The sequence below is a fragment of the Carassius carassius genome, chromosome 35 (genome assembly GCF_963082965.1).
Source record: "Carassius carassius chromosome 35, fCarCar2.1, whole genome shotgun sequence".
Taxonomy (NCBI): Eukaryota; Metazoa; Chordata; class Actinopteri; order Cypriniformes; family Cyprinidae; genus Carassius; species Carassius carassius.
The window spans coordinates 28,922,775-28,949,662 of NC_081789.1; the positions used below are offsets into that span (position 1 = coordinate 28,922,775).

General features: G+C 38.0%; 1 protein-coding gene across 4 annotated transcripts in view; it reads left to right on the plus strand.

Moving 5' to 3' along the window:
* Positions 1-26,888, plus strand: part of LOC132116493 (PH and SEC7 domain-containing protein 3-like) — a 110,869-nt gene that overhangs the window by 28,893 nt on the left and 55,088 nt on the right. Inside the window, exons 3-5 of one of the 4 annotated variants that reach the window (XM_059525374.1) lie at positions 1,005-1,875; positions 3,472-3,864; positions 24,534-24,725. In XM_059525374.1, coding sequence (XP_059381357.1) covers positions 1,005-1,875; positions 3,472-3,864; positions 24,534-24,725 — 1,456 coding nt within the window. Of the gene's footprint in view, positions 1-1,004; positions 1,876-3,471; positions 3,865-7,669; positions 7,926-11,569; positions 11,593-24,533; positions 24,726-26,888 lie in introns of those variants that run through there. The other 3 variants (XM_059525375.1, XM_059525376.1, XM_059525377.1) reach the window with 3 other exon arrangements.

Consider the following 26,888-nt stretch of genomic DNA (forward strand, 5'->3'; position numbering starts at 1 on the left):
AGTCCATCAGTGAATGTCTTGAGAAGAGAAAAGCTGTGTGTTTGTATAGTTTGTATTAACATAGGGACTGATTCTCACTATTAATTAGTTGTTTATTAGTATGTATGTTATGAACATATTGGCTGTTTATTAGTACTTATAAACCACATACAGTTTTCTACATGACAACTACTTTATTAACTGTAAATAAGCAGCAAATTAGGAGACTATTGAGGCAAAAGTTGTAATTAATGAATTGTTAAAAGTGAGAATTGGACCTTAAAATAAAGTGTGACCATATATTTGACCTAACTCAGATGTTTAGATGTATTTAACTTAAATGTTTGAATATTTCTTTTGTCTTCATTGTTTAAACTAGGTCTGTGGTTTTATCATTTCAACCTTTTTTTGTCCGTCGTTTTGCTTTGATATTTTCTGTCGTTTGACATGAAGTGTCAGATCTTTATCTCACATACTGTACTGAACTCTACTGGAAGTGCATTGGGATGCAGCTTGATGCTTTTGTTCAAATTTTGCAGTACATTTTCATTCAGTCTGTTAAATGCTGCCACCTGCTGTTAATTTAATAATGCATGATATTTGTAAAAAAAGTGTTTCTTAGTATATTATTTAGTACTTAATTGTGTATTTACACTATAACAAGGACACCTTAAAAATACATACACAAGTGTAACATTTGTACTTTCTCATGTAAAACACTTTCACAAATGACTGGCCATAACACACACATACAGATGAAACACAAGCTCATAAATAGCAGAATAGAAACGTGTTGCATCAATCATGGTGGAAATTTGTATGTTGAAGGCAAACTTTTCATACGACCCACTGCACGATACAAAAAATTTGGGAAGATTTCATTTTCAGTTGGATGCACAAGTAACATTATTATAATAATTATTATTGCTTAATAAAGTAATTACTGCTATCACTGACTGTCCAGAAGCAGATCCAGAATTAACACCTAATGATCTCTAATCCTAATGTTTTGGTTTGTCAAACAGTCGCTCCTTCGACCCAAGAGAAACAGGAAAGCGGCTCAGGTCTTGAGTCTGCTCTTGATGACGATGACATTGATGAGGCGTCCCTCTTCCAGGAAATCGACAGAGAGCTGTCAAACCTATTGAGCGGCCTGACGGCTCGGAGTCAGCATGCTGCGGCCGAAGAGGACTCGCCGTCAGGAGACGCCGCCTCACCCATGATCCCCTGCAACGGGCAAAACGAAACCCCTCCGTCACAACTGGATATGGCCGAGCAAGGCCTGGACCTTCAGAACGGCCGGTCCGAGTTAGCAGGAGACTCTCTCCTCACATCTGGTATGCTGTTTGACTCGTGGTGTGAGGCGCTCATAAAGGACCCCAGCTCAGTTATGGCAGCCGCAAACGAGCTGAGCTGCTTCAGCTCTGGGCCCAGTCGAGACCCCAGGAACGCATCGGTCTGCCAAAATAAATCTGACACCAGCTCAACTCGAGCTGCAGCACAGTCTGTAGAGGTGCCCTCCAAAGAAAACGCTGGAAAGGAGATGGAGGGCAAGAGGGCCGGGTCACCCTCGCCCATTAGGACAGACGCCGACCCCTCGGGAGAACTGGTGGATGACTCTCTAGAGGAATCCAATAAAATTCTGGCCGAGATCCCGGGCATCTTCAGTGGCTTTCTGGAAGGGGGCAAACTGCGAGACAAGCCGCCGAAGAAGCTGCGGTTTGTGGAGAGCAGGGCGGAGAGCCTCGTGAACGGAGAGATGCAGAATGGAGCGTACCAGAGCTGCAGTGTGAAAGAGGAAGTGACTCTAGACACGCAGCATACAGAAGCCACAGGAGTGCCACAGGGGCGTGTGTTGAGACCCGATCACAAACCAGCAGAGAACGGCTCAGACAGGTACAGTACCCCTGCATCTCAGTCTTCACTTGCCAAAAGCCTGTAAGATAGTAGAGAGACACCACTATTTGGCATGAGCAAGCTGTTTTATAGGATACTTTTGTACTTTTAATTCAATTCTAAAAATAGTGGATTTAATTGGGTGTTCGTTCAACAGGAAACAACGGTGTTCACAGGTAAATTAACTCCTTATATTTTTTTAATAATATTATTAACAATTATTAATATTATTGACAAAAATATTGTTTTACAAATATTTTTTATGTAACTATTTATATAATTATTGTATTATTAACATGTTTTAATACCATTTTAACGATGCATGTGTTTAAAAAAAATACTTGGTATGAGGAAAAATCCATCAATTATCAAACGCTTCAACATTAAAATAATCAGTAATCTATTTCTTATCTCTGTTTAATAGCCATTATAGTTTTTATTATACATTTTTAAATGTACACACACAATAACATATTCTCAGTTCTAGTAATATTAGCTCTGCCTTGTTACATAGACAATGCCATAAGTGATTGATTTAAATGCTCTACATGGATGTTTGATATTTTTTGGTATTAAATTAAAATATTAATATGTATAACATGCATTTTTCTTGTTTGTCATCTTGGCATGATTATTCCTGATTGACTGTTTTGCATTTTGGTGCTGCCACAATATAGAAGGCAGCGTAATGGAACACTATTCACTGGTTGATTATTAGCATCCATATTATTAGCATATTGGCTGTTTATTAGTACTTTTGATGCACATACTGTAAATAAATGCTTTATTCTGCATGACCATATTCTGGATCCCTTAGACCTACTCAATACCTAAACTTACAAACTACACCTTACTTACTATCAATAAGCAGCAAATGATGAGCTTGTTAAGGGGGAAAGTTAATGGTGAATACCCTAATCTAAAGTTTTACCAGCTTAATGTATAAATATCTGTTATGTCAGGAGCACACCTATGATGTCTATGTAGGCATCTCACAGAGGTCAGTAAAAGCTGTCTAGAATGAGAGATATACACAGCTGCACCTACAATACAATATGCAATACACTGCAATCATGCTGTTCATAAACTAATCTAGTTACTTTATATATTCAGTTCTGTAATTATAAGTTTCGCTTCCTTTATCCTTTCTGCTTGGTCTTCGTAAGAAATTATCAAGCACAATTTAGAGGAAGCGTTGTGTTTACTTTAGTTGCTAAGAGGAACGAGGTTTGTGGTTTAGAATGGAATCAAACTTTTTTCAGCTTCCTGTGGGTGACTCTCATGAATTAGTCCAACATATACGGCTCATAAATAATGTTTTGCAGAAAGGAAACTGCATTTATTTTACTTTCATAATCATTGATTTCATAATAATTAATAATCATAATAATATTCACAATAATAAATCATGTGACTTTGCAAGATTATGGCTTAAGTTGGCAGATGTTGTAGTAAATGCTTGAGTTGTATCAATGGAAAACAAATAGGAAATGTAAACACAAGACAGAATGTCCTGAACTTCTGTATCTTCCTGTTTAGTGTCACACTTTGTGATGTGCTGCTGTTGAGATGTGCTTGTCTTTCTGTGTGTTTCAGGAGTTCTGCTGCAGGTGAGAGGGACACCACAGATGTCTTCAGCTGCCAGTTTGAGAACATCCTGGAGTCGGAGCGTCTGCGGGAGACTCTCTACAGCAGCGTGGACAATCTGTCCAACCCTGTGTCTGAACCCAGCTCTCAAAGCGCCCCGGGAGCCTCGTTTGCCTTCGACATCCCCCTCACTCCCATGATCCAGCAGCGACTCAAAGACAGAAGTCTGTTCCTGAGCTCGGACGCTGAGGTGCTGAGCGTCACCAGCTCGAAGGAGAGCGGCAGGGCAGCTCTAGAGGTGACCTCATCGTTCCTCTCAGTGGGACGTGAAGACGCTGGAGCAGCTCCAGCGGACACTTTAAACGACAAGGACCCCGGAGACTGGCTGCAGGGCTGTTTAAGGTAAGACCATACAGTTCAACGTATAAAAATGCTGAAAGAATGGCCGACGACTCTTTGACTTTATCATGGTTGTGAGTATTGCATGCAGTGTTGCAATCATTCTCAGCACTGAGCATTGTTTCGTTATTGTTTTTGTGCTGAAGAGCTTGTGTTGAATATATGTGGCGCCCTCTACAGAAAAGTCTTTTCCATTGCACTTACAAGTCCAGACAAGGGTTACTCTATAATTGTTAACTAAACCTAAAACACTTTTGATACGTGAAATAAAATAAACATAAGCTGCAATAAAATAACTTATTTTATTTTGGCTAGTTTCCAAGGAAACATTTTAAATTCTTTTTCAACATCATGTTCATTTAGTTTATGTAGTTGAACTAATAATATAAATACAAATACAAATAAAAGTAAAATAACAATATCAATGAATAAAAACTATATTGACATTTAAAAGCAATTACAAACATGAATAGTAAGTAAAAATAATATTTATATGCTACAAAAATAATTGTGGTTCAGTAAAGAATTTTGGACAATGACTGTAATTCATGAGTTGATGTTAAAGGGACAGTTTAACTCAAAAATGACAATTCATCATTTAGTCACCCTCTGCTTGTTCCAAAACTATATGAGTTTCTTTCTTCAGAAGATGTTTTGAAGATTGTTGGTAATCAGACAGTTGACAGTAGCCACAGTTTTTTACAACATCTTAAGGGTGAGTAAATGATGACAGAATTGTCCTTTTTAGGTGAACTGTCCCTTTAATGTTGAGTTGTTTTGTGTGTCTGTCATGGTGCTGATTCTAAACATGCCTGAAAGATATCAGACTCGTTCAGAATATGGTGTCAGATGAAGTAAAGAAAAAAAAACATTTTATATATAAAACTATACAATGAATAAGGGGTCTTCTTAAGGGTTGTTCATAAACGCCAGCAAACAACACATTCCTCTGTTCATTCCTCTGTTAGTGACATTAGTGTTTTAAAAAACTTTTATGAATAATTGATTATTATTTATTTTTACTTATAGGAATTGGAATAAACAGAATGAACACTGTGCTAACCAGATGTCAACGAGTGAAAAATCAGTGTTAAGGGGTTTTCATATACTGTATCAAACGACGGGACAACATTAAAAGAGTTATAAACTTCCAGTGCAAGAGCGATATTGACCTTTAGCAAGCATCAGCAGAGCTCAACTTTATGCAGATGAGCAAAGCCGAGAGAGAAGAAGTGATCAGGGGTTCGTCTCCTGTATAACGATGTAACTCTCACCCTGCATCCCAGTGTTCATACTATCAATCCTAAATAGTATGTGAGATGAGAATAAGTGCGTCCCAAAGCATAGTATGTTGAAATGGAAAGCCCAAAGACCCGAATGGTCTACTATTTCAGGGAGATTTTTGAAGTGTGGATCCGTGCACTCTAATGGCTAATATTACCCACAATTCATTGGGCTTTGACGAATGACTCGGTTGAGAAATACAAACATGGTGGATGTGCACGACCGACAGTAGAGTAGAAAATAGAGCGGTTTAGATAAAGGGGTTTGAGTTACTAATAATCAACATTTAACCTGGTAAAAAATATTAATTTAATGTAATCTGTGTTATATTTAATCTGCAACCGCAATGTGAACTTTTATAAACATCCATTTGTTTGTTAACTTTTATAAATGCATCATGCAAAACATATTATCAGAGTTCTCTGAATGAAGACCCACAGCTCGCAGATCAGCATGCTTCTTCTTTTCTCTCCGATGTGGTAGGAAGTTAAATACAATGACATGTGGAGGATGTAGAACTGTTACAAGATGATTGACAGGCCAGCTTACAGTGACAGGATGGGTATAATTAATCGTCAGAGCACTCTGTTAAAGACGCAGCTGTATAAGGTGATAGTATGTCGCAAAGCTTGTCTACTCTTCTTCTACACACTCCAAAATTTGTACTTTTTCTTCAACAAGAAAGTAGATACTGTAAGGGCATAGTATAAGTAGGCACATTGGGACGCAGCATTGTTGTGGAAACGAACTAACCAGTCATGACTGTTTCCCAAACACGGTCGCATCTCAGTCATTTGAACCACATTAATTCAACAATATAGGGCCACTGTGAATGACACACGCAATCACACGCATGCGGTGGAGTAATCATTTCTGCTCATTAATTGATTCGAGATTTCTGAGGTGCTGCTGTATTGAACATGGCACCTGATGACTAATTTACTATTTTTTGGTCCGTCATTTTGTTTTTTTGGTTTGATTCATCACTGGTTTCCTCTCACGTCATACTCCCTTATGCATTTATGCACATGCGCTTAATGAGTTTGCACAAAAATGTATGGATTAAAATCTATATTTAAATAGAGTGGAAGATATAGATTGTACTGCATGTTAGTTGCTTATTGTTCCCAAGAGCATAATTTATTCAAGTCCACGTTTTACTAAAAAGGAACTATGCTTCTAACCGCCGGTGGAGAGCTGTAGTTCCTAGCGTGTAAGTTTGAAGTGTGAAGTGTGGTTTTGGGAAACACTGACTCGTTGAACTATGTTGGTAACTTGTTGCGACCATAGTTTGCTGACGATGCTTTTGGGAAATTCACCCCTGACTGCCTGTGTTTTGTGAGTGTTGGAATTACAGCTTATTTTCACGCTCATTGTGGACAGAATAATTGTAGCTGTGGTCATTAACTACAGGCTGTGTATGATTGTAGAGCAGCGTTCATAAAATCCCAACTTCACAGTCAGAGCTCAATGTTTTCTTCTCATCCTTTCAACTGTAATAATAAATTGTCATGTTAACTAACAGAAAGTAGTAGATCTAGTTATGGCAGTACAGCAAAACTATTTTTAATTGTGCTGATGTTGATACTTTCATATTGATTTGGTGTTCACAGTTTCAGTACACTTTCATGATTTTGTGCTTATCGTCATTGAAGCTCATTTCCTCTGTGGCCATAAAAACACTGCAAAGTTTTAGGTGTGACAAATGCATTTAAATACAAGAAACATTTCTGATTATTATCAATGTTGAAAAAAGTTGTGCTGTTTAATATTTTTTGGGAAACCATGATACATTTTCTTCTGTATTTTTTCCCCATACTTTTAAATGGTGGTGTATTTTTTTTAATGCATCAGTATGATAAGAATCAGAGGAATAATGTACAATCACCAGGTCATTATCGCAAAATAAGCCTGATAAAAATCAGAAGAACCTTGTTTTTTTAGCTGTTGATGTTACTTTTAAACTTCTTACTACCCCAAGACTGCAGGGCTGATGGGAGAAATGATGGTTTAGAGAAAAACTGGCGTCAGAGTGAGTCAAGCTGTGTGTACAGAAGAAGATGAAACACTCAGAAGACTAATGAGACACCGATCAGCCGAGTTCAAACTGCACAGAATTGATGGAGCTCTTGTGTTTTATAGATGAGTGAATGAGTGAATTATTAAACCTGCTGTTGATGACGTACACTCAACCTCTCATGAGTATAATTTGGTGAACCATTGCTCATGTATGGATATAATATCATTTGTAAAACACATTTGAGTCCAACATTCACTGAGAGAAACAGAACTGATCAGTAAACATGCATCCTCACCCGCGCACTCGTCAGAAATCAGGCTACACTTCCTCATCATCAGCCCTTCTGTTATTTATAGCTCCAGCGCGACATCAAACTGCAGGCTTTAGCCTCGTGCCCCAGAGCATGATGGATGTAAATAAAGCACATCTCTCTGTCGCTCCATTCACACACGCGTGTTCGGCCCAGCCCCCCCTCCACCCGTCTGTCCGCTCGGACGGCCCGCAGATGGAGTGAGCGCAGCGGCTGCAGTGATGAGACTTGCTACAGTAATGAATAAGCACAAACAGAGCACCGTGTCCTAGCAGCCCGCAGGAAACCGCAGGCGCCGTCTCCATGTAGGTCAGAGCCAAGCATCCGTCCGGACGGTAGGACACATCAGGAGTTCGTCCACACGCACCGCCGACCGACTCTCATGGGCTCCGTAATGTCCAGCTGCTTTTCCCAGCCAGGCCTGTCCGACGCCGAGCAAGCGTCCGTCCAGTAAGTCTTGACCTTTGGCTTGCATGACACGCTTCTCAGACACCGTGGCGATTCACGTGGGCAGTGTGTGTGTGTGTGTGTGTGTGTGACTGCAGTGACGTCTCCGCAGCAGCTCTCGTGTCTGTCCGCTGTAAATGTCCTCTACTGCTGAAAGGCTGACGCTTTCCTTTCTTCGTGTGATTCTCCCCTCCCTCATGACTCCAGTGGGCTGATCCTGAAGCACATCATAAATGATAACAACCGTAAATGTTATAATGAATATATAGTTGCCTGTATTGTAATTTCATTACTCACCTACAGCTGAGTCAAGATCATTGACACCTTTACCTGTCAGTATACGTACACTGTTAATTTATTGTTGTATACGAATTCTGTCTTGAGTGCAAATGCAGGCTATTTAATTTTATAATAAAGGGAATAAAAACAATCAGGATATTGCTTGTATTAGGATAAAGTGTGGTCATGTTAGCAGAAATTCAGATTAAAGACAAATCCATTAAGGTGTTGTCCCATTTACGGCAAGTTTTGTTGAGAAAAATCCAGTCATTCCAATAGGAATTGACTGGCTCCTCATAAATTCTGCATCAGGTTCAAGTTGGTCACATGGATTCTGTGAAATTTTGTGTGTAGAAAAGGTCCTGTCTACTGTCAATACTATATCTATGAAGCACAGCTCACACAGATGTCACTTTGAAACCAAGCAGCCTTCTGCTGGTCAACTTGAAAAACCAGCTTAAACCCATTGCAAAATCTGTGGGGGAAGTCTCTCAGCCTCACACACAATTTTCCATTACAGAGAATCTTATTAAAATAACATTTTACAATGAAAAATGTGTCGAACCACTATAAAAATGAGTGCAAGTGTTTGTTCTAGACAACATCCTAATATGCTGTTTTAAACTCAGGTAAGGCTTTCTCAATCCAACATTCAAAACTTGATAAAGTCTTGATAAACTTCCTTTATCTAGTTTTTCAATGATGTCATTTTTGCAAGCAACTTTATCTTTTGTCTGCTACAGACGGTCTAGTCTTCCATAACAATTTTAGAGATTGCAGTATTTTTCTGAAAGCATTAACTGCAAATATGCAGTATTTACTTCTCATAAGTAATGGTGTGTTTGTGAAATTGGGCTGTTTGGGAGGAAATGAATTGCTTTTCCAAGTCATCATGCTATTTATATCCATCAGCGCTTGTCCCCAGACCATAAGCCTTGTTCTCAGTAATGCTGATTAAAGCAGTCTTCAGTTGTTCTGCTCTGTGAGGTGTCACCCTTTACTTCCACATGGTCACGTACGCGGAGGTGAACAGTGTGTGTGGCAGGTGCTGATGTCATGTCATGGGGCGTCTCCGTTGGGCATCATGGGCTCTCAGCTGCTCTAGAGGAAGTAGCTCTCAGCAGCGCTCTGGGTTTGTGCCAGTGCTGGATGTGTGAGTCAGCACCAGCGCCCCGGTGCCAGGTGTCTGTCTGCTCACTGTCCCGCACACAGACCGGTTTCATTTAACAACCCTTCATTTCTCCACTCATACATTTTGCCTGTGTGTTCTTCATAAGTTTTGGTCAGTTTGCTTGGGGGTATGGGTGAGGGTCTCTTAATTTTGTCACTACATACCTCATTTACTACATCAGCCTATTATTGCATGTTGCATGCAAACTGCAAAAAAATACCTAAAATTAAATCAGTAGTTTACAAATATAATTCAAGTTGAACCATAACACAAATGTGATGTTTCAGGCAGAATTCTCTTGTAATATTGCAGTGGAGTACCTGAATGAACTGAAATCTGGTACTGTACATGAATGCGCTCTTCCACATTTTTCAACTAAAAGTGCAGTTAGTACAGTGAATGCACCTCTGATCCTCAACTTGGGGAATCATGCTGATTGAATTAATTTATATGGTGACAAACAAAAAACTCTCTATAGACATCTTGTGGGTTCAGACCATAGAATGTGTAAAAACATGGATGTAGTGTCCGTGTTGTCACCTGTAGGTTTCTGAAGAGTGTTTTTGAAGCTCAATGTGGGTGGAGCCAGCTGTTGCCATCTTAGCAGCGTGTCACCACCTGTCACTTCCGGATAATTGAAAATGGACAAAGAGGCGGGACTGTTTGCTGAAACCACGCCCACCTAGCTCGACAGTGTTGACAGCAGCGGCAATCCACCTGTCACTCAAGTGACCATGCCCTTAATTATGCAGAACTTTAAGACTTAATTTAATTTTAACGGATGAGTTATTGAAAAAATTCACCCCCTCACAGTTTTGTCATGAAGGGCAAAATTAGCTATGTAGACCAAAGCCACTTTTTGTACAAGGCTGTAAACACATTTTTTTTTCTGCTGTAAATTTGGGCATTTTAACATGGGGGGTCTATGGGACTGACTCTCTTTTGGAGCTAGTCTGTAGCGGCCAGTCATTAAATTGCAGTGTTGGTTTCACTAGAGATAGCAGAAGGTTGCCACTTGGTTCAGACGTACAACTAGAGACCACCTAGAACACCACCAGCAACCAGATGCACTAAAATCTGCTCAGGGCATCTTAGGAACCACATTGTGCCCTTTAGAAACCATTGAGAATATCTTATCTGCCTAACAGCACTCCAGAAGCTGCCCACAACACCCTAGCAACCACCTAGAACCCAAGCAACTGCATATCAGTGTCCTAAAAACCAATCAGAACACCTTTAGTAATCACATACAGTAACAACAACTTAGCACCCACCCAGAATCGTAGCAACATTTATATTTCAGAATATGTAAATATCTAGCTAGATTAAAACCTATGAGCACATATCATAGTACTGTATCTGAATGAGATCTGGAAACATTATAGAAAGCACAAGAAGTAAACCCTGAAAAAGTGAAAGTGTCAAATGACACTTGTTTGTGTTCCTAGTGTTTCAGTATGCATCAGGCTGAGGCTGATCTGCTGGGATTGAATTGATCAGCACACATCCTGCTAATCTACTAACCAGGCCTAGATCTGACTCTAGGAGAGAGATGCCTCGTGTGTGTGTGTGTGTTTTTGTGTTGGCTGACTCTAGCGAGTCTCAGTTGTTGCTCATCAGCCTCATATTTCACCAGCCTGCTCTTCTGCACAAGGCCGAGCTCTTTACAGCCACCACCTCGTCACATGATAAAGCAGCAAAAACAACCGTACAGACGCAGATATCTGCACAGATCCTTCTGAAGGTCAACACACACACACACACACACACAAATGCCCTGTGCTTTTGCAGGGACTTCTGCTGCAGAAACCCTGGGAAGCATTCTTGTGGTAATCTGCTGGAAGATCAGGCTGTATCTGTTAGCTCGATGTCATCTGCTGTTATTCTGGCGCTCCGAAGACGCCCAGAGATAATCTGAGGTCAATCTAAGTGCTGTTGAAATGTGGGAGCAGGAATAGGGAAGTTAGAGAATGTTTGGAAAGGGTGGGGGTGACATGTGCATGCTTTCACTTCATACTTTCAGTGCGAGGGAATAAAAACTAACTTGTTCAGTGCAGTTTGGCTCCTCCACCATTCTGTAGTACAGATGGAGGGAGGCGCTTTCAGACCTTTATCTCAAGTCCTCTGCTCTGTTGCTGTTGCAGAACACTTTCTGTTACTCTGATCATCAAGTGTACATTCGTCTACCCTTGATATTTTTGGACTTCGGTCTGTTCTCAGGTCAGTGCCTCTACTGTTGTTGGCTCAGGATGGTGATGTGGTGAATGTCTTCACTGTTTGTGCAGGTGATCTTCTGTATTTGGTCTGTTTTCTGTGCTGGGCTGGATCTGTCTCTCTCTTCTGTAGTAGTTGTGCTGGAGCCTTCTGTATAATTGAATTAAATCTGTAGCATTTTATTTCAGTTGTCTGTTGTGGGAGAATGATTTCCTACTTTAGTGTTATGGGAAAGAAAATCATTTCATATTCCCATGATACAGATCCTGCTTTGATATTTGGGCATTTGTAGGAAATGGTCTTCTCAATATGTATTCTGGAACGTGAAAAGTATGATTCTTGATTTCTTGATTCTGTTTTCTATGTTGTGAAAGATTCATCCATAAATACATTTGGTTTTTGAAATTTCTTTGACCTGATGTTAACAACCACTGATCTATAATAGAGAACTGGATTGCTCATGTCCTTGTTTTTACATCTCAAGTAGCCCTGTACATTCTTACAACGCAAACATCCTATGCATGTTAATGTAATTTCCCCTGCATATTAAAAAGTCAGGTTCATATTCATTACAGTATTTTCAACATGTATTGCAAATGACAGAGTGCTCAGTTTGAAAAGTTTTGTGCTTTTTATAGGCGTAACTTAACTGTTCATGTAATTATGTTGTTTTATTGGAGGCTAACTGTAATCATTTATACAATGATTCATCTTGATGCAGTAAATGATTTAAACGTTGGTTAAATTAATAATTAATTAAACACACACAAGTGACATCCTACTTTTAAATGGTAAAGCTAGTAAAACGCCACAGAATTTGTGTGATCTTGAAGAGTCTGATATAGATGTTCCTTCATCAGGACATAAACAATGCATACATCATAACATAATTCAGACAAATAACGGTTACTACATATGGTACAGACTTAGACATTAAGTGTTATTTCCAAGATGATGCATGGTAAGCTTTGAAATTCAATAAAATATAGAGCAGTATAGTAAGAGGATAATATTTGCAGTAAATTCAAATCAGTTTCTGATAATAATACCAGATATATGTTCACGTTTAATATTTCCTGCATAATTATGTACATAAAGAAATATTGTATTGGATCAGTTACAGTAACTGTGTTGGCAAGTGCACAGCAGACACACCCACCTTAACAATTTCAGTATATTGCTTATCCTGCCTGAAAAGACCATAAACATTGGAGATAATATCTGAAATAAAGATCAATATACATACACATATCCTAAAAACTAATAATGTGTGTTTTTTCAAAATCCAATCAACAACCAATGGATATAACTAAGTTCCTGTCCTACATGTTTGTATTGTTTGCAAAAAAAAAAAAACTCACTTCCATTTCATCACAACTTTATAATCCCACTTTGCATACTTCTAATTATTCAATGCCATTTTTCATCATTTAGCTCTGGTCCTTGAATTTGATTGGGGCTGGTGGCCCCAGAGCGTGATTTATCCCTCATCTCTGGAACCGAGGAGGAAATGGAGCATGATTTTTAATCGAGGGGAATATAGAACACAGACTGAAGGGGAACGAAGGTGATTCTGCCAATAGCGCTGACACACTGTATCAAGTTGCATTGCAGTATTTGTTTGTTCCAATTAATAAAACATTATATTTTCAGTTATCATACTTAAGTGTGAACAGCCCTTTAGTGGTGTTTTATTTCTGAAGGTTACATTGACATGCCAGTAGGTGGTGACAAGTGACTTTGTTAAAGTCGTTGAATTATTCATGCAACCTATTCATTCAAAAACACAGAGTCGTTTAGTAATGCCACTTCTGTGTTGCTTAAATAGCTTTGGGCTGGGTTATAGTTGGCATATATTAAGCTTCATCAGTAAGTGAACAGTAACCCTATTATCACTTTATCATTCCTGCAGTTTGCTTTGCTTCTCAACAATGTCATTTCTACATGTTGTAAATGTTAAGTATATTGTTTTTGTTGTTTTTTGCATTGTTAAGCTTATATTTTTAGCTTGGTCTCAACATTTTAGCCTTGGTTCTGACCAGTTACACAAGCTTCCTGAGGCCAGAGTGAATGTCTGTGTCTTAGCAGCACAGTTGGCCAGACACTCCTTTCAGGGCCCTAGAAAACCCCAGCATTGTGTGGTCACTGTCTGTAGAACTGCTCTGGTGGGGAGAGATACACCAGTTTCCCTTCAAGAAGTGTGTCTCAGCACAGTGCACTTACGTCCTGATTGAGAGTTCATAATAATTCTTTATAGTCTGAAAATGATATCTGTATTTCACATAGTGTTTGAGTTAAACTGGAATTAACACCAGCTTTCTACAACCCGAATTCCGGAAAAGTTGGGACGTTTTTTAAATTTTAATAAAATGAAAACTAAAGGAATTTCAAATCACATGAGCCAATATTTTATTCACAATAGAACATAGATAACGTAGCAAATGTTTAAACTGAGAAATTTTACACTTTTATCCACTTAATTAGCTCATTTAAAATTTAATGCCTGCTACAGGTCTCAAAAAAGTTGGCACGGGGGCAACAAATGGCTAAAAAAGCAAGCAGTTTTGAAAAGATTCAGCTGGGAGAACATCTAGTGATTAATTAAGTTAATTGATATCAGGTCTGTAACATGATTAGCTATAAAAGCTTTGTCTTAGAGAAGCAGAGTCTCTGAGAAGTAAAGATGGGCAGAGGCTCTCCAATCTGTGAAAAAAATTGTGGAAAACTTTAAAAACAATGTTCCTCAATGTCAAATTGCAAAGGCTTTGCAAATCTCATCATCTACAGTGCATAACATCATCAAAAGATTCAGAGAAACTGGAGAAATCTCTGTGCGTAAGAGACAAGGCCGGAGACCTTTATTGGATGCCCGTGGTCTTCGGGGCTCTCAGACGACACTGCATCACTCATCGGCATGATTGTGTCAATGACATTACTAAATGGGCCCAGGAATACTTTCAGAAACCACTGTCGGTAAACACAATCCGCCGTGCCATCAGCAGATGCCAACTAAAGCTCTATCATGCAAAAAGGAAGCCATATGTGAACATGGTCCAGAAGCGCCGTCGTGTCCTGTGGGCCAAGGCTCATTTAAAATGGACTATTTCAAAGTGGAATAGTGTTTTATGGTCAGACGAGTCCAAATTTGACATTCTTGTTGGAAATCACGGACGCCGTGTCCTCCGGGCTAAAGAGGAGGGAGACCTTCCAGCATGTTATCAGCGTTCAGTTCAAAAGCCAGCATCTCTGATGGTATGGGGGTGCATAAGTGCATACGGTATGGGCAGCTTGCATGTTTTGGAAGGCTCTGTGAATGCTGAAAGGTATATAAAGGTTTTAGAGCAACATATGCTTCCCTCCAAACAACGTCTATTTCAGGGAAGGCCTTGTTTATTTCAGCAGGACAATGCAAAACCACATACTGCAGCTATAACAACAGCATGGCTTTGTCGTAGAAGAGTCCGGGTGCTAACCTGGCCTGCCTGCAGTCCAGATCTTTCACCTATAGAGAACATTTGGCGCATCATTAAACGAAAAATACGTCAAAGACAACCACGAACTCTTCAGCAGCTGGAAATCTATATAAGGCAAGAATGGGACCAAATTCCAACAGCAAAACTCCAGCAACTCATAGCCTCAATGCCCAGACGTCTTCAAACTGTTTTGAAAAGAAAAGGAGATGCTACACCATGGTAAACATGCCCCGTCCCAACTATTTTGAGACCTGTAGCAGAAATCAAAATTGAAATGAGCTCATTTTGTGCATAAAATTGTAAACTTTCTCAGTTTAAACATTTGCTATGTTATCTATGTTCTATTGTGAATAAAATATTGGCTCATGTGATTTGAAAGTCTTTTAGTTTTCATTTTATTAAAATTTAAAAAACGTCCCAACTTTTCCGGAATTCGGGTTGTATAAGGTGTGGTCAGTTCCAGTTTTATAGTGGTGCTCTGAAAGTAATTAAATGTTCTGGTTGTGTTTAAAGGATTCCATGCATACCACACACATATGTGCATACTACATTCCTAGTAGCCTAGCTGTGGTGTGGTTGCACGCCATTGGGAACACATCCCAAGAGCTCCATCTGCTCTTTGTCAGTCTTTCAATTGTTCTGTGAGCAGGGGCGGAGCTAGGGGGTCTTAAATTGACCTTCATATGTCTTAATATGACTTTTTGGGGACATTGTCAGTGAGAAGAAATTCAGAGAAGATACCCACTTCATGTGGCAAGAGTACTGTCATTATCTGTTTTTCTTTCTCTGACGGACTGTAAAGCCCTCAACTGTAAAATTTTCAAATTGAAAAAAACTTCAAACTTTCAGGCCATGCTTTCTCCAGCCAAGCCAACCTAAATTTTGACTCGACAAACTTTATTAATTTAGTTGATGTTAATGCTGGTTATAAATTAAAACTCTTAGGTAGTTTACAGACAAAGCAAATAACACTTTTTCTAACACCATGCTATAATATATCTAAAAATACATTTAAATGATATATTTTCCTTGTATGGCTCTTCTGCCTTTCTTCAAAATGATTTAATATTGCTTTAGTATTGTTTGTTATTTTATGTAAATTAGGTGTGGTGAACTGGAGTGCATTGTCTAAACAATAACAACCTGAGTGTCCGGGCGTCATGTTCTCTGACCCAGTGCCTCCGGTGAAGTGAGATATTTAAAGACTGTCCACCTGTGTGTGAGGAATCGCAGGAGGAGAGTCCTGTGTGGGTTTTATCCATTCAAAGAATTTTGACAATGACTTATTGTTTTATCAGTGATGGAAGTGAATTTCAGATTTTTATTTTCTTGTGTCATGTCTATAATCTTAATCTATATTTGTATATACAATTATATTTTCTTTGAAATAAACAAAAAAGATCACTGTCACCAGTTTGGTTTTTTTGGAGGCACCTTGCATAAAATGGGATACAGACACTGAAAATATACTGTGTGTAGTCAACTGAACTTAAAACTACTTTAATGGCTTAAATGTTTCACATGCAGAATTGTCAAAGCAAAAGAAAAATGTCCACATTTATAGTTAATAAATATATAAACAAGAACCATAGCATAAGAAAGGCAGTGGCTATTTACAAATGGCTATAGATTATATTTATACTATGTTAAAATAGCAGGACTTTCTGCTATTTATATTACTTATTGCAAATAGTGGCAATTATTTGCACCTCAGTATTGTAGTACATTATAAAACAGTATGCAATAATTACTGAGTGTAAATTATAATTTTAATTCAAATTATTAAATGGATGCCACCATATTAGGACAATAAAGCCCTCCCTCACAACTTTTTGATTATTTCCTTCGTTTTTATTTAAAATAAAAGCCTTTCTGATGTGATTTGAAATGTGAAAAGGTAGAAAAAAACTGTCAAAAGGCAGATTCGGACCCGGATCGATTGCATCAAATTGTGAACAACACACGTTTTACCATCTGCACTATTAGAGCCGACGACTGTACTTTATCTGTTGTAATTTTGACTAGCTCAATAAGAAATATAAGGTGTAATATTACAATATACACAGTGAAGTAAAGTGCAACAGAATGTTAATATATTGTAAGTAAGATACTACACAGATATTACAGAATAAACTTTAATTCCGTATAATTTTACCTCAGATGAAACCTGGTTAAACATGGTTGTTTTTCCCGTCTTTTTTACACCTTAATGTTCTTTAATACTTTAACATTTTATTAGAGTTTTCTGTTAAGTATGTGCATCTTTTTAATGCACGCACGACGCGAAAACAACTAACGTCATCACGCAATGCAAATTACCAGCGCATGCGCGGTAAACACATACATGGCGTGGCGTACATACGTGGCGTACATACGTGACGTCACCGCGCTACAGTCTGCAGCGAGGAATGTCTCGTATTCACTGAGTTACAGTTCATTTTAATGACGTGTTTGTAAAAGAAGATCAGCGCAGACAAAGGCTGCAGACAGCACACCTTGTTTGTTATCTTTATTTTATAAGTGCACAAAGTTTTGTTGTTATTATGTCTGTATACAAAAAAAGTAGACCCTTCACAGATTCGATTGATGTATTGCTCTTATCTGTACGATCAAAACTGAAAGTGTAATTTAAGTTCTTTTCAGGGTTAAATAACTTGAGGGTGAGTAAGATTATGACGCTCAGGATTTTGGTAAACTTTAATAAAAAATGCCATTGTAGGCTAGCTATTGTACACTATGTATCATTGTAATTTGGGCACATACAATACTTTAAAAAGTATTTTAAGGTTGGATAAGTGCCGTGTTTGTTTGCAAAATTATGTTTTTTGTGCCACCCCAAAGTAACGATACTGGCCCCTGCCTGGCCACCCCTATGAAGAATTCCTGGCTCCGCCACTGTCTGTGAGAGAACTGTTTTAAAGGAGAGGATGTTTCCCGCTCTTTTTCTCCCTCCTCCTTCGCTTTATTTTCGTGCTTTAACCGGCGAGGTGTGAACTTTACCTGTGTGTTTGCGCTCGCGTCTCTGTTGGGATGTTAAGGAAAGCGTTGCGCGAGAGTTGGAGGTTTGCGCTCTGGACGTGTGCCTGAAATCTGCAGTTAAACAAAGACACTACTGAAAGTTTGATAACCGCACGTTCACGACGCAACACATCAGAACACGACGCGCTCTTTATAATCATTAAAGCTTGAACAGTTGACGCGCGTGTCGGTTATTTCCTAAAAGGAACATTGCGTTCTGTTGTGACGTGAAATGTTGTAATGTTTTTGTGAATCACAGTGAGCCTTCTTCAACTGTACTACAGATAAATAGACTGCAGTGCTTATTGCAGGAAAGAATTCCACTTCTCATTAAAAAAAAAAAAATCACAAATTTGTGATGGGTCCAGCTTTCTTTGTGCACAAAGCATACTATTTTTAGAGACCTGTTTCCTCCTTGAGCATCAGTGAGAGTTTGAAGCTTCTGTAATTGTTGTGTATGAGTTCCTCAGTTGTCCTCAGTGTGAAAAGATGGATCTCAAAATCATACAGTGGAAAGGATTCAAATTCACAAAAGATTTCAGAAAACCAAATAATTTAACTATTATTTTCTCTTGTGGACTATATGTAAATGTATTTTATTTATTCGTCATTTACAGAACTTTTCTTTACAATATTAGTAGTTTTGCAATGAAGATGCATATAATTTTCTTTTTCAGACAAAATGAAATATACATTTTATACAAATGCAAGTATTAAACATTATGCATAAAATACAAGAATGAAAAAAAAACAGAAGAAAACCAACTTTGTCAAAAAAAAAAAAAAATGACCAGGGAAATTTTTTTTCTTTTTCAAATCTTTTTTTTGGTCAGAGAGTAATACAAATATGCATACTGTTGCACAAATCAATATTTATTATAACCTGATTTTAGACAACATTCACTCTCTTATGTCTCTGTGAAATGCCATCGTTGTTCCTATTCATGACTTGGTCAACAGTAGCATTTCATTGGTCTACCTTAAAAACATCATGATCTTATCCTGTTTGCAGTGTTTAAACAACTGTGCAATCTAAGATATTAAATTGATATCAAGGGTGTAAACTACCCTGGTAAAATGTGAGATTATGAGACATCTTCAATGTGTGTGTATTCATGTGTGTGATGTATCTTTGATGTGTTGTGTGCTGGTGTAGTGTGAACAGATGCTTTGATGGTCTGTTTCTGATATGACTGCCTCACTGTGGTGGATTTACATCATGTCTAATAACTCAAACCCGTCTCTTCTTACTATTTATTCAGTATTTAAGGAGATTCCTAATTTAGGTATTGGTGTCCAATATTATTTTACTTGTTTTGCATTTTTTCCAAGAATATTACATTGATTAAGCATTAAATTGCCTATAAAATAAGTCACTATTAAAGGAATAGTTCACTCAAAAATGAAAATTTGCTGAAAATATTCTCTAAGGCCACCCAAGAAGGAGATGAGTTTGTTTTTTCATTAGAAAAGATTTGGAGAAATTTAGCATTGCATTATATCACATTGCAGTGAATGGGTGCCGTAAGAAGGAAAGTCCAGGCAGCTCATAAACACATCACAAGTGTTTTTAGACATGACTCCATTCCAGTTTTCTCCAAATCTGTTCTGAAGAAGGCCTGAAATTTTCAGCACATTTTCACTTTTGGGTGAACTATTTCTTTAACAGAAGTCTCACTGGCACCACAAGTCTTTAATTAATCAATTTAATCCTTTAAGAAGGGCAACAAAAAAACCCCTAGATGCTAATAATTGGAGACAAGAGCTGTTTGGTGCTTGTATTGATATTTTTCAACGTGTTTCCAGTAGGATGTGATACTGAAACCTCTACAGCGTTTAAAAGTTGCCAGTGTTTCACAATGAACTCTAAATAAGAAAACCGATTGTGATTATTAATTTTACATTATTAATAATAATGTATTACATATATTGTTATTATTGCCTAATACAGTGGATCTCAATTCCAGTCTTTGCGTACCACTGCTCTGCATATTTTGCATGTCTTTCTTATTTGTAACATAATATACTTAACATAATATACCTCTGTAAATAAAAACAATTAACACTCATGTCCTTTGCCGTTTGAATAGAACATATTGCTCCTTTCTAACTGGAATCATGGAGGGATACCCTGTGATGTACACTTCGCAGGGCACTTATGTCTGAAGTGATAAGAGACACAATCAAAATGTGCAGAGCGCTGGTACACGAGGACTGGGATAACAGCCTCTGATCTTATAGTATCAGAGTGAGCAATTAAAATATCAGATTTGTAAATAAAAACAGGTCAAAGAAGAGAAAAAGCTTGATTTGTGTCAAAATTTCGGATTAAATACACATGCTGTTGTTTATTGCATGAATATTTATCAAACAACAACACTGACCAAAGAAAAAGTAAAGCAGACATTTTGTTTTAAATGTATTTCTTTGTGTTTTTTTTATGACTGTTTACTTGAAAAAATTACATCCAAATCTGAACATTCACTTCATTCAGAAACACACGAAGGCTGTAATAGACGGTTTTTTAGACAGTATTTCCCTTGTACTTATGTGATATGAAGAGTAATGTGTGTTGCTGAAGACTGAATTGCCATATTTGTTGCATATTGAAAAAAAAATGGCTTCAGAAACTGAAATTAAAAAACAAGTTTATCCACGAACAGATGTGCAGATATAGTGGGCTGCAACATCTCTGCTTCTGGAGCTGCTTTTACACATGAACCTGGTAAATCGCTGTAAAATTGCCAGATTAGTAAATGCATCACATTTGCCATTTACACAAGCAGTGGCTTCCTGACTCTTTCTGTTAAGATACATTCACACATCAGCAATAAAATACCAATAAAATCTATGATGTAAATCATGGTAAATGACCTTTAAATGCTGCAGCATTTTTTTGACGCTTCCTAGTTTCTGCCGCAGTATGGAATAATTTCTTTATCTCTGCCCGAGCATTTATTAAAGGGGTCATGTAATGTTGCTAAATAGAACATTATTTTGTGTATTTGGTGTAATGAAATGTGTTTATGCGGTTTAAAGGTTAAAAAACACATTATCTTCTTCATCTTTATTTGGCACAATTGAAAAGTGCACTGTGCAAATCTATCTTCATTTATACCAAGTTTAATTTTGTTTTCTAGAATATATCGTGAAGGACCTGTCATTATTTTCTCAGTACTGTTTGAATCACTTTTTCATTAAAAAAATAAAAATAAAAATGCCAGCATAGCTGTGATTCTGTCATAGCAGTTAATCACACCCTTCATTTTATCTTACACTCTGTAAACAACAAGATCAAGTTATACCTAAACTTCACAATTATCTTACTAAATATTAATAAGCAGCAAATTAGGAGTTTACTCAGAAAAAAGTTGCAAATAATATTTAGTAAAGAGTGAGAATTGCTCCACAAACTAAAGTGTGACCGAATGGTTTATTTTATATTATTTTATATTATCTTTATCTATTTTTGTAATACATGAACAGGCAAGCAGAGTGATCATCTTGTACATTTTCTGTCATTCTCTACTTTTAAAGGGCCATTGTTTTCATTCTTTCGTGAAAATTATGAAATTGTCTTCCATTTTGATATGCCCAGTATTTTCAATAATTAAAATTTCAGTAATTAATTAGAAGTTTCTAATTAAACAATTTTCTGTTATACTGTACATTGCATATGGTATATTATTTGTGGCGTTAATTTAGATTATTTTATTTTCAAAGTAAAGTAATAAACTGGACTCTGTAAAACATAGGTTACAATAGAAGTTAATAAAGTGAAATTAGTTTTTTAAAACTCTATTTTCTCTACTTTTCTTCGCTTCTCAATTGGAGTCCATAACAGTGGGAAGTTTCTGAACTAGGGACACATGGGAATTTATATTTGATATGAATAGTGAAGAAAAGTGACAGCTAATGTCCAATCCATTTAGAGAAGCAAAATAAACTGCTACCACCAATATCTGCCACCCTGCCAATGAACTGACCCAGTTTTATTTTCTACAAAACATTATGAACTTTTCCTAAAAGTGTTTGTTGTCATTTGTTCTGGCTCTCAACAGATGGCACTGTTAAACTGTGTGAGGTGACTTGAGGAAGACTGTACTAATGCAGTAGATAAATAAAACAAACTCTTCAACTTCAGAAACCAGCCTTAGTGAGCAATGCTATTTAACTGTTTTATGGTCATTCATCTGTTCACAACTATGAATTCATGCTCTGACTGCACAGAGAAGAAATTAAAACGCATTTGTCTGTTTTAATAACTCACTTCATTGCATCTCAATGTCACGTCTCTGTTCAGATCTCAGATGAAGTTCTGTTTGGATCATAACATTCTTCAGATGCAGTCCTTTGTGACACGTCTAGCGTTAGTCTGCATTGTCCTTCAGTGGCTAATGGCTCTGAAATCGGATAATTCGTTAAATCCATGAAATGAAAGAGATAGAAAACGACGAGTTGGTGTCCCACACATTTAATGGCTGGTATACGGCAACGCGCTCTTCTCATACATGAGAGATGAACTCTTTCTTGGTGTCACAAATAAAGTAAAGACAAAATAATTAACAAGGCGGCAGAGCGAATTTATCATCCATAGTGCATGGTTCTCACGTAGTCCTTTTTCTTAAAGACTGATCACTTAACTTATAACACACACTGTGTGGTGATGACGAGAGAACCACTATGGATAATAAGTTCAATCTGCCGCCTTGTTATTATTTTCATGCACACCGCGCTATAATGTGATGCATGCAAAATACATAGTTTTGGCCGTTACAAAGTCTCCATCCACAAACAGACGTACATCGTCTGCAGATATAAGGCATTTCATTACACTTTAACAAGTAATCTAAACGGCCTTTATACTGTATGTGCAATATAAGTTTTTCAAATGACTTCATGACTACAGATGTTAGAGCCACAGGCCTGTAGTCATTTAGTCCTGTAATTTTGGATTTCTTTGGGATGGGGATGATGGTGGAGCGTTTGAAGCATGAAGGGACTTCGCACAGCTCCAGCGATCTGTTGAAGATCTTTGTGAAGATGGGGGCCAGCTGGTCAGCACAGGAGAGGGGGGATGCAGGAGGTGTGAATGGTGAGAGTGCTTGATTGGAGATGTGTTCAGGGTTGGTTGCAGGAGTTGTTATTGGTGTGAACGGTTATGTGGGGAGGCGTTCAGGGCAGGTGATGGGTGTTCTTCTTTCAAACCTGCAGTAAAACTCGTTCAGATCGTCTGCCAGTCGTTGATTCTCCACAGTGCTGGGGGGTGGTGTCTTGTAATTGGTGATCTTCTTTAGGCTTTTCCACACTGATGCGGAGTCGTTCGAAGTAAACTGAGTCCTTATTTTTCCAGAATAATTCCTCTTTGCCACTTTGATCTCCTTTTCCAGTGTGTATTTAGCCTGTTTATACAAGACATTGTCCCCCTTCACGTAAGCATCTTCTTTGGCCTGAAGGAGCTGTCTGAGTTTTGCAGTGAACCACGGTTTGTCATTGTTGTAAGTTAGACGAGTCCTGGTAGGAATGCATATATCCTCACAGAAACTGATATATGACGTTACGGTCTCTGTGAGTTCGTCCAGATCGGTGGCAGCAGCTTCAAAAATACTCCAGTCAGTGAGGTCAAAACAAGATTATAAATCTTGCTCTGCTTCATTAGTCCATCTTTTTACAGTCCTTAATACAGGTTTAGCTGAAATGTTGCCAGAACCAGAATAACACAGATTGGACTGTGAGATCTTGGATGATGTCATTGATGTGGGAGGACAGCGGGTGATGATCGTTATATTTGTTTTTGTATGATGTAGTTTTGGTTGCTATCGCTGTTGGCAGAAGCCTGTGGTGACATTGGTCTTCTGTAATGTCGGCCGGTTGATTTGGGCTTTGTATTTTGTTTCTCTTGTGAAATGAATCTGATGGTGCAGGTGGGAAGAGTGCAAAAATGGGTGTTTCTGTTTTCAGCAGGAGATATCGGACAATTCCTTAAAATTCACTTATACAGGATTAAATGGATGAACGAACATCATTTAGGCAAATTAATTAACATACTTTTCACTATTCTCTAGTGATGTGTCATGTGAGGCTGTGCTGGAGTTCAGCCAATCACATTCAGATCTGCCTCTGTTCCAGTATGCAATGTTTGCTTTTTATTTACATCCCAATAAACATCCCAATTTTTTTTTTTTTTTTTATTATTATTATTATTTTTTTGATAGTTTTGCTTCACTTGGAAATACATCATAGTACGATAGAAGTCGATTGCCGTTTATGTTGAATGCTGACACTAAAAATGCAGAACTTTTCAGAGAAGATTTTAGGGGGTACACAAAAAGCTAAAGCATAGAGTCCTAAATAAAGAAGTGGCAATAAAAAATCTAAATATGAAAACTTTCTGCTTTCAGTAAGAGCCATTCTTACTGTAATGAACTGTCTTATGTGTGTTTGTGTGTTGTGCAGCAGCGATGCAGGGCTAAATGACATGCTGTCAGACTGGGACTCAGACATGGATGGTGTGGAATGTCTTAAGGACACCGATGTTCTCCACAATGGCAGCCAAAAAGACCAGGAAGCTGCCCGACGTCTGGCCAGACGGCTATACCACCTGGAAGGCTTCCGGCGCTCGGATGTCGCCAAACATCTGGGCAAGAAGTGAGTGCATTCAGCCATAAATTTAGTTTAGTTTATCACTGTGTTTTCCTCCTCTCTATATTGTCTTTGTTTGGACACCTGTAATGCACACCATTCATGCAGAATGCGTGACCAGAGCGACCAGAGGAATATCAAAAAATTATGCTCTAACTGGAACCTGAAGAAAAACATTGTGCAAAAATTAGAGATCGACCGATATGGGTTTTTCTATAGCCGATGCCGATGTTTAGAGGTCAGGGTCGGCCGATGGCCGATATGTGCTGCCGATTTTTAGGGCCGATATCTTGAAGTTTTCCCCTTCATTTGCATGCTAAAATGTCACACTAATAATAAGTGGATGCACAACATTTCTAAACTTATCATCATTTATTGAGCACTGACTTGAACCATCTCTCGAATCTTAATTTTGTGCACTGCACGGTATTAAAATAAAAAATGTATCCAAAGTTAACCAAACAAAATCAATAAACTGACCAAGTATTAAATATATAAAACAGGTAATATATATATATATATATATATATATATATATATATATATATATATATAAATAAAAGTCAATCATTTACACAAAGGTTTTAGAGCATTTATCAAGTAAAATTTTTCAAGTTTGTTGGAACATAAATGTAAACTTAAATATACATTTAAATAAATACAATTTTAAAAATAAAAATCTGAAAAATATAAAACAATAAATATATAAAAAATAAATAACAGTAGTGCTGCAAACACACTAGCAACCAGCAACATTTGTGTTTGGTATAAATGACACAGAACATCTAAAGTGCATTCTAATTTCAAACTTACATCGCAGTCTGTTCATTATTAAAATAAAGTACAGTCAACCAAACATTTAAAAGGTTACACTGGTCAGTTTAAATAGACCGTAGTATACCGGTCCACTCTGCTGTTATGCCAAGGACGTTTTTGCTCATGTGAAGAGGATGATATTTTCCGTCTAGTTTACATTAAATAAATAAAAAATATTATAGTTTAACATTCAGATACATTGCGAATATGGAAACATTTGGATATGTGCAGAACGAGACGTGAGCAATAACCTCCAAATACATCTAGTCAAACCCGCGCTCGCTCGTCCTCGTATGGATCGGATCATTTTACGGATCAGCAAAAAAAAAAAAAAAGGCCAAGACAAATAAACATACGTTTTGTCTTTTTTTATTAACATTAAATTATTAAATTAAAATATATGAAATCAACTTAAAGTGCACATAATATCTTCTTTTTAACATAATAGCCGGACTTCTCATCTCCCAGTGTGCTGTGATGAAGTGAGCAGTTATCGTCACAGAGCTCTCCGTCCCCCTGGACGTAGGCCTACACCCTTCTGTCGTGAGCGCAACAGAGGATGCTCGGGATAGTTCATCCACAACTGTTTTCTTCTCCTGTTCATAAAGATCTGGCACAATATTTTCACCTCTTTCCTCATCATTATATCTGACAGGGAATACAAAATGCGCGGGGCGTTCAAGCTCCTCCGTTCCTCCGCTCGCCATGACCACTGAGTGTGGACTAAACATGCGCAACTTTTTTTTTTTTCATAAATCAATCCGCGGGTCACGTGTGTGGCGAACCGAAGATATTGATCCGAACGGATCACGGATCAATGATGATCCGTTGCACCACTACTATAGTGTCATTTGAAAACGTTGCAGATGCGTTTTAAAATACAACAACGAGCACCACGAAACCATTTAAAGTCAGGCACGTCGGCGGGCAGCCCCATGTTATTGGTGCGGTGGAAAGTGCTGCTGCTGCCACTGCATGTGAAGCACCCCAAGCCAAAACTTTTGGAAGATTCAACAGCAGTCCTGGAAGATAAAGGTAGTCAGAGAATTTCACTCTGTAAATGGGGTGGAGAAGTTGGCAGCTCTAACAAACACTGCAGCGTGACGTTACCAAAGTAAACTGTCTCTGACGTTACTCCGCCCCGCTCACAGACAGCAGCGCGCTCGGAGAGACAGCTGTCCTGGAGCTGCCCAGAACCGTGAATCACATTTGTTCGGAAGCATGGTTTGATGCAGACAATAACCAGTTTTCCATCCAACTCATTTGTATTTAGGGATGTCAATATTCGATAATTTCCATGATCGATCGTCGTTTAAATTAATGATCAATTAATTACTTTAATGCTGCAAAATG